We start from the raw sequence: 12892 nt of genomic DNA, 5'->3' as shown, positions 1-12892 counted from the left end.
TGTGCAATGAAGAGCACAAGTACAATATTAAACTATTCCATCAAATCAGCATGCTCGCGTGTTTGTGCTTCGTTTTCTGTTCCATTCACACCTGATGTCTTATTCTGAGGTAAGTGCATCCCTCCGATGTATTGCATATTACCAACAAAATGCATATTACTGCTTTAAAACAAAAATCTAGCCTTATCTGCTACCGATAGATGGAAGTTTTTGGGTTTAGCGCGAGACATTGCGCTGACACCCAATTGATCACGCGAGAATGAAGATAGAACTCGCGGATTGGTCGCTTGAACACCAATTAAATCGAGGCTGAGTTGATCCTTCCTGACAGGGAATCGAGATAAAAAGTTTGAGGTGGACACAACTAAAAGTTTGGAGAGTCGGAGGGAGGGGATTTAATCCAGAGAGAGAAGATGAGCGACACAGAGGCACCTGAACAACCTCAGCCCGAGAGAAAAGTTATCGGTAGGGGTTTAGAGAGTTCAGCGACGATAACAGATTAATTCAAGACGCTGCAGGTCACCGTAATGAACACGTCATGTGTGGAACGTGATTGACAGGCGACGCTGATAAAATCACCGTGTGTTGGTCAGCTGTTTTTTTTCAGGTTTTGTGTTTTGCTTTAGGCTACATTTCGACAGTATCGTCAGAAAATGGTTTCATCTTTATTGCGGAGAGACATAAAATTGAATTCGCGACTTCCACGTGCGACTTTCGTATCGAGAAAGCTGTACTTTAAAAGAGACCACGATTACCGTCATCCTGTTTGACCATTTATAACTCTAACGTCTCACTGGCCGGTTTGGTTTTCTCTTGTCGGTATTTAATATCGCGTAAACACGTCATGTAGGATTCGAAGCAGGCCAGCGCTGTTTACTCGGTGAGACTGCATCGATGACCCACATTTCTGCGCGCTGTCACCATGTGCTTTGTGGGAGGGGTTTAACTGCAGGTGTGCTGCATGTCGTTAGGTGAAAGATTTACATTACAGACATTTTTAGCTGCCCGTATTTACCTGTTGCATTGCATATAATAAGTCTTATAAACGGGACGAAACGCTAGTATTTTCGCCTGCTTTTTGTGACCTGCGTTTGTGGTCGAAGACTCAACGTTTGTGTATGATTCACGCACATTACCCACAGTGTTCAAATGACTTCTCACTTGGTGGTGATGTGCTATTTTTTTTAATTGTTTTTGTTTTATTGCAGCGACAGGTGTGCAAGGAACTGTCAAATGGTTCAATGTGCGAAATGGATATGGCTTCATAAATAGGTATGTCTGTTATAATACTGAAATGGCTGTTTAACCGCTGTCTTAAATTGTAAAACTTTATTTGCATGTTTAAATGAAGAAAGCACAGATTTACAAAATTATCTCATGCTGAGAGAGAGAGAATTGCTAAGGATTCTTTTAAATATCTGATTTAGAAAAACTAAAATGTATTTTAATGTTTTTTGTCCCACAGAAATGATACTAAAGAGGATGTGTTTGTTCATCAGGTAATGAGTTTGCTTTTATAAACACTTCTTTTAGACTATTTATCAGAAATACCAACTCTTTAAATGAAATGTTATGGTGTAATGCCACTAGTGTCATCTTGAGTAAATGGTAAATGCAGCATATATAAATTACATTTTTCCATTGTAAGTTTAAATGATATTAGGAAAATTGTATTCTATTAAGATAACCTATCACCTTTTAGTTTTTTTTGTGTGTGTGTGTGTGTGTGTATATTTGTTTGAATTGCAATTTAATGTTATGTTAGCTTATGTTATGCATGTACCTCTTCTCTTTGTGCAGACAGCTATAAAAAAGAATAACCCAAGAAAGTTCCTCAGAAGTGTGGGGGATGGTGAGGTTGTGGAGTTCGATGTAGTCGAAGCAGCTAAAGTAAGTGGTATCGGGAATGAATCAAAAGACCGTTATGGAATATTGTGAGTTTTAGAGACTAAAACGGAGTGTTGGTTTTAGGGCTCAGAGGCAGCAAATGTGACTGGTCCGGGGGGTGTACCTGTCAAAGGCAGTCGATACGCCCCTAATAAAAGAAGATTCCGTAGGCGTTTTTACCCCGTAATTCACAACCAGCTGAAGGAGAGGAGAAAGCTGCAGCAGGGCCCATATCTGAGGGAGAGGGAAGTGAAGAGAAAGGAGCTCATCAGCCACGTCCTCGGCGCCAGCGTCCACGCAGAAGACCTGTCCAGCCACAGGGCGAAGTGAGGGCATTAAACTCTTTCTAACCGAATGCCTAGAATGCTTTAGATTTTAAGCATTTTTTTAATCCTTGTTACTAAATTGAGAGTCTTGTAGGCCCTGGTGACTTGTGTATTTAATGTAAGCTGTCAATATGTAGTATAATATTAAAGGGATGGCTCACCTGAAAATGAAAATTCTGTCATTAATTACTCAACCTCACGTTGTTCCAAACCAGTAAGACTTTTGTTCATCTTTGGAACATAAATTAAGATATTTCTGATGAAATCTGAGCACTCTCTGGCCCTCTATAGACAGCAAGGGTAGTACTGTGATTAAAGCAAATAAATGTTGTAAGGATATTGTTAAAACAGTCCATGTGACTTCTGGTTCAACCTTAATTTTATGACGCTATGAGAATACTACTTGTGTAAAGAAAACCAAAAAAACATTTTTTTTATAATGCCATTTTTGTTTCTGTCACATTCTTGCTTCATGAATTCACAGTTGAACCACTGTTGTCACATGGGCTGTTTTACCGATGTCTTCACTACGTTTCTGTTCCTTGCTTGCAGTAGTACTGTTGCTTTCTTAATATCTTAATTTGGTTTCCAAAGGAAGTCTTTCAGGCTTGGAACTACATGAAGGTGATTTCATTTTTGGCTAAACTACCTCTTTAAGCCTTAAAAACGGTACACACTACTTGTCAGTTAGCAGCTTCTTTGTCTCTCTTCTAGGGAGAAGCAGGAGAGAAGAACAATGAAGTAGATGTTGCCCAGCAGAGGCCGCCACCACGCAGGTTTAGACCTCGATTCCGAAGGTTCATATCCTCATTTGTATATTTGGACCTGATTAAAAAGACCATTTTTTTTTCTTTGTATGTCATGTTTTGTAAACATGAAAGTCGTCTCTTTAATATCCAGGCCATTGCGTCCTCGTCCACATCCAGGAGAGGCACAACAGACGGTAGCCCCCGCAGAAGAGCAAGAATCAACCCCTAAAGAGAACCAGACCAATAGGGAGCAGACTGAAGGGCAGCCCCGGAAACCTCGCAGACAGTTCAGTCGGCGCAGACAAAGGAAATCTGAATCTGGTGCCTCTAAAGTGAGTTAATAGGAAAAACACTGTTGATTTGAAACCATTAGCTTTGTCTTTGCTGCCTCACTGTTTTTTTTGAGGTCCACTTATGTTATCATGAATTTTACATCCAAAAATATAATTAGCCTTTTTCAGAATGGGTTATTTTCTGTCCTGTTGTGACGCAGTGCATCAGATATCTCCCATTTGAATATACATGACAGATTGTAGACACAGAAATAAACCACTGGAATGATTGGCTTACAGAAAGCCTTCATCCTTCAGATATAGATGCTGATGTAGTTTAAGTTTAGAATGTATAAATACTCTGTACATGGAGTACATCTTTTGGTTTCGGGTCTCAAAATCCTGTGCCTTGTTTTTCGTTTTACCGCAGATTGATTTAAAAAACATTTTTACTAACTTGGTCTTGGCACTACATTAAAAATAAAGTTATACAAATAATTTCTCATTTGGTTTCTGCGTAGAACTGCGTTGCACTTGAATCATTGGGTGGGATTAAACATTCAACAACGTAGAAGTAGGAGTTGATCCTCTACACAGGCAGTGTTTAGACGCACTATTACGTCATAAAATTACATTCTAAAACCTGATGATTTTGGCAGATTGGCTTCAGTATAAGATGTTTTTAGGTCGTCAAGTCACCATTATTTATATGGCTCTCTTTTATAGTGCAGATTGTGTCAATCTGTCTCTGGGGTTCATCTGGTTGTCCTGGTTTTTACTGACACGTTTTAAGGGTTGTTGAGGTCATCTTTAGGTGCCTAACCACCATCTGGACTTCATATGGATTGGATCTATTGGCTACGGTGATCTTAGAACAAGAAAAAAAACATTTATATTAGTGCAGATGCCATTCTGATGTAGTAAGTACATTAGTAAGTGAATTATAAAAAAAACATGGTCTTTTGTGTAAGTGTCCGTTTAGATTGAAAAGCCTCAGAACGTGTCTGCGTCCTAAATAGTATTAGGCAGATTGTTCCAGAGTTTGGAGCTGATTTTGATAGAGATTTGAAGTAGAAGTAGTTTTGATGGACTTGAATGTAATAACCAGATTGGTCTTATTTCTTATAGTAAGTTTAGTTGCTGAATTTAAGCATGCAGAGCAACCACTATTACAATAATCATGTACAAAAATGAACTTTTCTGCATTGAGAGCATAGTGCATAATATAGATATTTTAGATTTTAAAAATGCTAGAAACATGACTTTTGATTGCTATCAAATAGCACACCTAGGATTCTAAATGAGGACAAACAATTGACAGAACAGCCATCAACTGTTAGTGTTCTAGGTTTTTACATTCAGAGGTTTTTGGTGCTTATGATTATTTATTTATTTTTTTTATAGTTGTTGTTTTTTTGGGTTTTTGTACAGTAAAAAAAATCAGAATTTCTAGATTAACAAGAAAACAAAAAAAGAAGTAAAAAAAACCCTAAAACTTAAACAATTTACAAAAATCTATGCCAAAACATTGGGTAAATTCAGATTTCTCAGCTGGCATAGTTCTGCAATAGGGCTAGCTGTAGCTGGAGAAATGATCTTATATCTAAGAAACTGATCATCTGTCTAGCTAGAGGATATATTATGTATGTATATTTGTGTGCACGTCTGGTAGCCGATGATGATTTCAAATCGTATGTTCTCGAACCTAAGCAATGATTAGTTTTGTGAAACAAAGCAAAATCAGTGTTACACTGTGTCTATACCAGAAGCCAGCAAAATAATGTAGAACTCATTGTAATCAGTGATTGTTTTATCGTATCCAGTGTAGACGGACTTTAGCTGTTGCAGCAAAGCAACCTCAGTGTCCGTTCAAACGCCTTCCTTGAGTTCTCTCTAGAGCTAGAAAGCTGATCTGATATTTACATGGTTCCTACTTTTTAATTTCTGTTGCTCAGCTAATGTTCGCACTGAGCACTCTCTCCTCCCTCTCGCTGATTGGATACAAATTTGTTTTGGTACTTATCTGACTTGTCAATGTTTAGGATGGAGATGAACCTGAAAAACCAGAGTCTCCGGCTCAGACCTCCAAGCCTGCTAACATCAAAAACTCTTCAGAAGCTTCTCCAAAACAATCCCTTAAAACTGACGTGAGCTATTTTATGCATGGTTTGTGTGTTTTGATATGTCATATGATAACACCTGACCACTAACCCATGTGCAATATCTGTTTTGACCCCTGTAGTCACCTCCCCCCACAGCTTCCAGTCCCTCAGAATGACTTCTGTGACCTGGAAGGAGTTGTTACCCCCCCCAGCAAAGGTGAGAGTTCCCGAGATAAAGTGATCATGTATTTTGAAGGTGGTACTTTTTTGCCCTTTAAACTACAACTTTTTCTGAAATATTGTCAGTTTGACCACAGACTAAACTAACTTCTGAAAGGCTTAATTTCGGATTTTGCACCCAAAAATGAAAAATTTCTGTTAATCCTCATTTTCAGATCATCTAATATCTAATTTCAGTAGAACATTACAGATTAGCTGAAAATATGGTCATTTGTGAATTCATAAAATGTGAGTCAATGGCTTTCACGGAGTAAAAAAAAATATATATATTTGTGGCTTCTGACATTTTTATATTGTTGACAAGGGCGTAGAATTAGGGGGGGACGCCCTAGCAATAACTTCCCTCAAAAATAAAAATATATTTAGTGTAACCACTGTTGTCCGACTGTTTCTTGTGTTGTTTATTACTTACTCAATCTTTAATAAAGCCGAAAACGAGGGCATTTTGTGAAAGCAGCACAATTTCAGGTACATAAATGGTTAATAGATCCCATTCTCTACTAGCCCAACCTCCCGTGCCCATGTCACTAATAGAACAGTGAAAGAATCTTTGGTTGTGTGAGGCGGCAGCGTCAATCTGAGACCAATCACATCGCGTCGATTCAGGGACAGTGCAGTTATTCATCTCTATATGATTGCTCAATTTTTTTAAAAAAGCCTGTTAATCAACCAAATAATAATTCTGTTTAAACAGTCTTTTGTAGAAGTTTTCATAAGGGTTATGATTGGTTTAGGCCACAATGAATTATGAACCTGATATTAAAATGTGGAATTGAGACATTTTAACCTTTCTATCTATAAATATGAACTAGGTGTGCCAAGTCAGTATGGCAGCTAAAAAAAAGAATTAGGAGCTACTTTAAAATAATACAGGTAAGTTGTTACAATATTTCCTATGTTGTTAATGTACAATCATAACTGTAAAAACAATACTTGGCCATAGATGTTATATACAGTTGAGGAAAAACATTGACATCAATGTCAACAGTTAACTTCTGTTAATGACCGGTGCAAACATGTGTTTGGTTTCTTTAAAGAATAGAATTTTGTTCAGTTCTATGAAATTGTTTTTGTCATTATTAGTTATCTGTAACATTACAAAACTTATAACACATTTGAGGTCAACACAAATTTAAAAGCTTAATATTTTGTCCTGTTTAAGACATTAACACTTCCTGTGGCTGTCTCCACCAGTCTCAAAATCAAACCTACTCCATTGATTGTGTGTGTGTATATTTAGATTATTGGTTTTCTAAAGTAGAATCATCAGTCTGTACAAGAAACGCTTGCACCATTACCTGTACTACACAAGCTCAGGGAAATGGTGTGGAGAGATGTCCCGTTTGAGAGCAAATCATTCTTTTTGAGCCTGTTCTTTTCCGTGAACTGGATAAAACAAGTTCTTTTAATTCAACTGAACCATCTGAAATGGACACCTGTATATTTTCTTGCACAGAATGATCATTTAACCAGTCTTTATCGTCAGGAGCCAGGGGTATATGTTTTTTATTTATTTTTGTATTTAATGTCTCAAGAAGGATTTTGTTAGCCTGAGGGGTGAGTAAATTAACAGCAAATATTCATTTTTGGGTCAATTATCGCTTTAAGATATAATTTTTTTTTTAATTAAAAAGAGTTGTAGAAAGCACATTTTAGCTTTGTGTGGAAAAGGCAAACATGTACACCATGTCTAAATATTTAACCATAACTGTTGTCATCTTCCACTTTAACTTTTTGCATTTTTTTTTTTTTTTTTTTTTACCTCCTTTTTTTTTTTTTTTTTTTTTTTTTCTTCCTGTGTTGCTTCACAGGTTCCCGGTTGGGTTAGTTTGGGGGAAGGACCTTGCTTGTCATGTCAAACATTCAACCAATGTGCAAACAACTTGCCACTCACTTCTACATCCTTGTCCCTCCCCCAACTTGAGGTGTGGATCATCTATCTGTCTGGGAGAGAGAAAGGGAAGGATGGATGGAAAGGAAGGGGCTGGTGGGGAAGGGAGGGTTGGGTTGATGCATCTTTAGCTGTTTAGAATTTAAGAAAACAAAAAGAGAAACCTGCTCTAAAAGCCCACTTATATTTGCAATTTTTCCCCTGTATTTAGTCCTTTTGTTCTGTACTACGGGCGACGAGCAGTAGAGAACTTGACCAGTTTAACTACTTTAAGTTCATCAGTATCAGTGAGAGGAAATGCTATCCAGTGTGATGAGCTCTGCACATACTGTTCTCTTACGTCTAGATAAAATGGGGAAAATGTGCTTCCAATCAAAATACAGACTGGTTTAAAACTGCCCCTTTTTCTTTTCTTTTAGTATTTGTATGTTCTTTTCTTTGGTGGGGATTATGAAATGCCAGTAAAGTGAATAAAATATTTGCAAAGCCTTTTGACTTCCTTTTTGGTTTTTTGGTAACATTTTACACGTGCAATTATTAAAGAAATGTCAGAGAACAAACATGTTTTATTTAATCATATATATTTATATATAAATTGGATTTACGTTTAGCTCACACCTTAATAAAGGTCTATATTGCACAACAGATTTTAACACACAAGGAGTGATATGTATATGTAGGTGTATCTTTTTTTTCGTACAGCTTTTGTTTTGTCAGTTGGATTCTATACAAACAATAATAAAAAAAAAAATGTGTAAAGGTTTGATAGTGTGTTCAAAACTGATTTGTAAGAAAGTTGGAGGTTTTGTTTTTAAATAGTTTTTGTAATGTGTGTGGAAAAAAAGAAGCTTTTTATCCTTTAAAAGCATGTTACTAACTTCTCTTTAGAAATTAAAACCATAGTTTACGTCTACTAGAGTATGCAAAAGTATAACTGGCTTTGTGGCGTATGGAAACCTATGAGCATTTTAAAGTGCGAGATTCATAAAGTTTGCTTTTTTCCCCCAAAAACAAACTTTTGTCTTCCACAGTCATTCTTCATCCTTTAAAACATCCTTCTTCATAATGCCTAATAACAAATAACAAATGCCTTAATCTCTTCTGAGTAATACTTTTTTGTTTTGGTGTCCATCCCATTCTCCTCTCTTAGCCTCAAGAACGCTCGGTTGTGGTCATTCTGGCCCCCCTTTCACCATCTTTCTGGCTCTCAAGCCTCAGTTCTCTGTCCCATCAGAACCTAGGTAGTCAAGTTCTGTGCTATGCTTCCCTTGATCCAGGTCCATGTCCATGTCCATCATGTTTTGTTGATGACGGTGAAAGGTGGCTGAGATCTGGTCAAACGTTTTACCTCGTGTTTCAGGAACTCGGAAGAACGTGAAGACCAGAAAGATGAAGAGGAGCAAAGCAAAGATGAGAAAAACGTATGGACCACACAGGTTCTGCGGTAAAGATAGATTGAATGTAATGGATTCATAGCATGTTTTGATGACAGAAGTAAGCAAGTAAACCATTGTTAGCTAAAAAAGTTGTTTCCTGTACACTTACAGCAATATACTGGAAGCCCATGCCAATGAGGAAATTGGCTGTCCAGTTAGAGAAGCCTGCTACTGCCATGGCTGATGGCCTGGGACCTTGTGAGAAGAGTTCTGCAACAAAGAACCAGGGGATAGGTCCTGGTCCCACTTCAAAGAAGCCAACAAAACCAAAAATGGCCATCATGCTAAGGTAGCTCATTGATGGCACAGTCTCCTGTGAACAAAAAAACACAAGTAAGATGAACTTAGGCACCATTCACTGACTAGGAACATTTTTTTTGCATTATGTGTTTTTTCAGTGACAATTTGTTGGTGCGCAACATCATGGTGAATCTATAAAGGAAATAAAAATACTGTGGGACTGACCAGTAATGCGAGGGCAATTGTCATGATGATGGCACAGATACACATTCCAGCAAGTCCTAGCATGTGGAGCGTCCGACGGCCCATGCGCTCGACCAGAAAGAGCTGTTGATTGGACAACTGATTAACATATAAAGGCTTGGTTTATGCTAATAATGTAATTTAGATGGTCTGTTTTTTATGCTATATATGTTTTGCAAATATTAAGATATTTTAAGATTTTTTTATTTTTTCAACGCTGCATTTTAGCCAAAAAAGTGTTTGCTTTTAAAATGGTTTATATTGAATTTTATTAACTTCTTAGAACTGCTCTGCCCGCCCTTGTAATACCAATAAGATCTGGGAGACTGTTAAGTCTCAATTAATGCTAATCTTGCTAGTCCTTCTTTAAAGTATCATGAGATCTGTCTTTCTTACGTACCGAGACTATTGTAAAAGCACAGTTGACAGCTCCAGCACCTATGGTGGCATACACTGGACTTTCCACCCCAGCCTTTTTGAAGATATCAGTAGAATAATAGAAGATCTGAGCAGCGGGATGCAACAGCAAATGTGGAAAAAAAACAACAATTTAAAAAATTACAGCAAGCCCTGAAAGGCATTAAAATGCAAATGCTGTTACAAATACAATACATACTTTTTTGTTGTCATTATCCTGCTTTCATACACTTTGATAAATAAGAGAAGTTAGGGGGTTGAGGCAAAGTACAGCTCAGTAGCTTAGTACATGTAAGATACAAAATGTATTTTCAAGTTTTTTCAGTATTGCACCATTTATCCCACTTCTCAAGAATCAGTGATACACTACCAGTCAAAAGTTTTTGAATAGTAAGATTTTTAGTTTTTAAAGAAGCCTCTTCTGCTCACCAAACCTTTACCTTATCTAAAATACAGAATTTACAGTAAATACAGTAATTTTGAAATATATTTAGTATTTAAAATAACTTTTACATTTGAATATATTTTTAAAAAAGGAATTCATTCCTGTGATTTCAAAGCTACATTTTTGGTATCATTACTTGAGTCACATTATCCTTCAGAAATCATTCAAATATTCTGATTTGCTGTTCAAAAATATGTATTAGTATTACTATTATGTTGTTGTTGTTGTTGAAAACCCATATAATGCTCATATTTGGTTTTCCTGTTCTCATTTAGTTCCATTAGTTCCTCTCATTGAATTATTTCCCTCGTTAGTTCTAGTATTTAAGTCCTGTGTTTTCCTGTGTCCGGACTCCAGTGTCTTTTGTCATTTTCTTGTCCTCCACATTACCGGTTTCAGTTTGTATTCTCGTTGGTTTCATTTATTAAAGTCTGCTAGCTTAAGTGTATTTCCCCGTCTCCATGGTCCACACACCCTTTGAATGTGTGACAGAACACTGCTTAAGATCTTTGAATGAATATTTGTACCTCGTTTAAAATGAGTGTTGCAGTTCCACATTACATATTCCATGACACCTAGCGTTTCTTCAGCAGTGTCTGTACTACAAAAAATGGGATATCACCAATTAAAGAGCACTGCAGCTGGCAGCGAGGTCTAAATCAGCACATCCAGTGCAACAAGACTTTGACTTTTTCATTTTATTTAACTTCCTTTCAAAAAGGTCTCTTCGGTATAACAGAAAAAAATGTGTTTTGTTTGTTTTTGGTCTGTTCGGTTTAAGAAAATCAGCATAATTGTTCTCCTCACAAATCAGCTCGCTCTTGTTTTTGTTTCACTTCCTGTCTCCTGTGGTGTTGGTGTCTTATCTTGCTTAGCTTGTTAACATCTTTTATATACACAGCCCTAGTGTTTCTTTTAGTTATTTGTGAGTTGTTGAATGTAATGGTTGTATGTAATGGTTTTGGCTATGATTTTTGGCTTATTTTTGTTCAAGCTTTTCCATGAATCTACAAAAAGATCCTTGCCTCTGCCGGTTTCCTTAAGCTTCTCCACAACACTGCAGTTTTTCACTGGCATGACTAGTACTTCCTATACAGGTGCATCTCTATGAAATTAGAATGCCATAGAAAAGTTTATTTCAGTAATTTAACTCAAATTTTAAAACTTGTGTATTAAATAAATTCAATGCACACTGTTGTATTACAAATTTATAAAAAATTTCCAATCTGAAAGTATATTGTAATTTATAAGCGCAGGAAGTCCAAGCCCTGAGACGGTAATCTTTTGTCTTTCAGTTACTGAACATCTGGCAGGTTTTCACAAGTTAAGTGTGAATGCCAATCAAATGGTACTGTGTCTTTTGTTTCAGGGTCTCTATAGCACCTATGTATTTAAATGACACTCGGATGCTAAATAGATCACGGATGTGGAAATTTTCTGTTCTTGGCAAAGGTCCTGTTCTGTATTTGCACACTTTTGTTTTAATGTTGTACTCCCCCTTGAAACATATAAACTTCACTTTGCTAGGTTTCAGTTCGATTTTTTTCTTGGAGATTTCTTGAAGATTTTCTTGGAGATTGCTTGACGATTTTTTTTAAGATTTCTTGAAGACTTCTTGCAGATGACTACAGTAATAAAATAAAAACTAACTCCTCCTTTACCAAGAATCTCCTGGTCTCTTCTTAAAAAGAAGCTAAAAAAGTTTCCAACAACACAGACTGAAGTAGTTTTACGTCTTTGGTTCTTTTAATTGTGATAATTTAGGCTCACATTTAACAAAAACCCTCAACAAATCTCAAAAAATTTGAATAGTTCATAAGACCAAAAAAACCTTTTCCAGACTCTAGGATCTTAGTTTCCAAATGAAATACAAAACTTGCTCTGATTTTTGGACCATTGGGCAGTCCAGTTCTTCTTCTCCTTAGCTCAGGTAAGACTCCTCCGACATTTTCTGTGGTTCAGGAGTGGCTTAACATGAGGAATACGTCAATTAGATAAATTCCTTGACAAATCTGTGTGTGGTGCCTCTTGATGCCTTGACCCCAGCCTCAGTCTTTTGAAGTTCACTCAAATTCTTGAATTGATTTTGTTTGACAATCTCTTCATAAGTCTGTGGTTCTCTCGGTTGGTTGTGCATCTTTTTCCTTCCACTCAACTTTTGTTAACATGCTTGGATACAGCACTGCTTGGAACAGCCTGCTTTTTTGGCAATGAATGTTTGTGTCTTACCCTCCTTGTGAAGGGTGTCAATGATTGTCTTCTGGACAACTTTCAGATCAGCAGTCTTCCCTGTTATTCTGTAGCCTAGTGAACCAAACGTAGAGACCATTTTGAATGCTCAGGAAACTTTTGCAGGGGTTTTGAGTTGATAACGGATTGGCATGTTCAGATTCAAATTTGTTGAGTTTGTGAATTGGTGGGTTTTTGTTGAATGTGAGCCAAAATCATCACAATTAAAAGAATCAAAGACTTAATATACTTCAGTTGGTGAGCATTGAATTTAAACTTTGAACTTTTCCACAACATTCTAATATATTGAGATGCACCTGTATTTACTACAAGTAAAATACTTAAATACTGTTAAAATCAGGTACTCTAATACTTTTACTCAAGTTATTAGGTTACTTATAACTTGTTATTTTCA

The 12892-nt window shown here is 36.7% G+C and overlaps 2 protein-coding genes across 2 annotated transcripts in view; one reads left to right on the top strand and one right to left on the bottom strand.

Annotated features, from left to right (window-relative positions):
• Window positions 1–309: 309 nt before the first annotated feature.
• Window positions 310–7956, top strand: LOC122348705 (Y-box-binding protein 2-A-like). Its single transcript, XM_043244485.1, is given in 11 exon segments — window positions 310–465; window positions 1209–1272; window positions 1466–1499; window positions 1801–1890; window positions 1972–2068; window positions 2071–2213; window positions 2928–3010; window positions 3114–3294; window positions 5277–5381; window positions 5477–5553; window positions 7388–7956. Coding segments are annotated over 10 exon segments (885 nt in total). The 5' UTR covers window positions 310–413; the 3' UTR covers window positions 5513–5553; window positions 7388–7956.
• Window positions 7957–8031: 75 nt separating this feature from the next.
• LOC122348704 (solute carrier family 2, facilitated glucose transporter member 4-like) overlaps window positions 8032–12892 on the bottom strand; it is a 36203-nt gene continuing 31342 nt past the window's right edge. The window contains exons 8-11 of the mRNA XM_043244484.1: window positions 9787–9891; window positions 9369–9470; window positions 9013–9216; window positions 8032–8906 (exon numbers count right to left, since the gene is read on the bottom strand). Of these exons, the coding sequence (XP_043100419.1) occupies window positions 8682–8906; window positions 9013–9216; window positions 9369–9470; window positions 9787–9891 (636 nt within the window). The 3' untranslated portion in view covers window positions 8032–8681. The remainder of the gene's footprint in view (window positions 8907–9012; window positions 9217–9368; window positions 9471–9786; window positions 9892–12892) is intronic.

The sequence above is a fragment of the Puntigrus tetrazona genome, chromosome 7, assembly GCF_018831695.1.
Source record: "Puntigrus tetrazona isolate hp1 chromosome 7, ASM1883169v1, whole genome shotgun sequence".
In the NCBI taxonomy this organism is placed as follows: Eukaryota; Metazoa; Chordata; class Actinopteri; order Cypriniformes; family Cyprinidae; genus Puntigrus; species Puntigrus tetrazona.
This window is presented reverse-complemented; position numbering and strand designations above follow the sequence as displayed.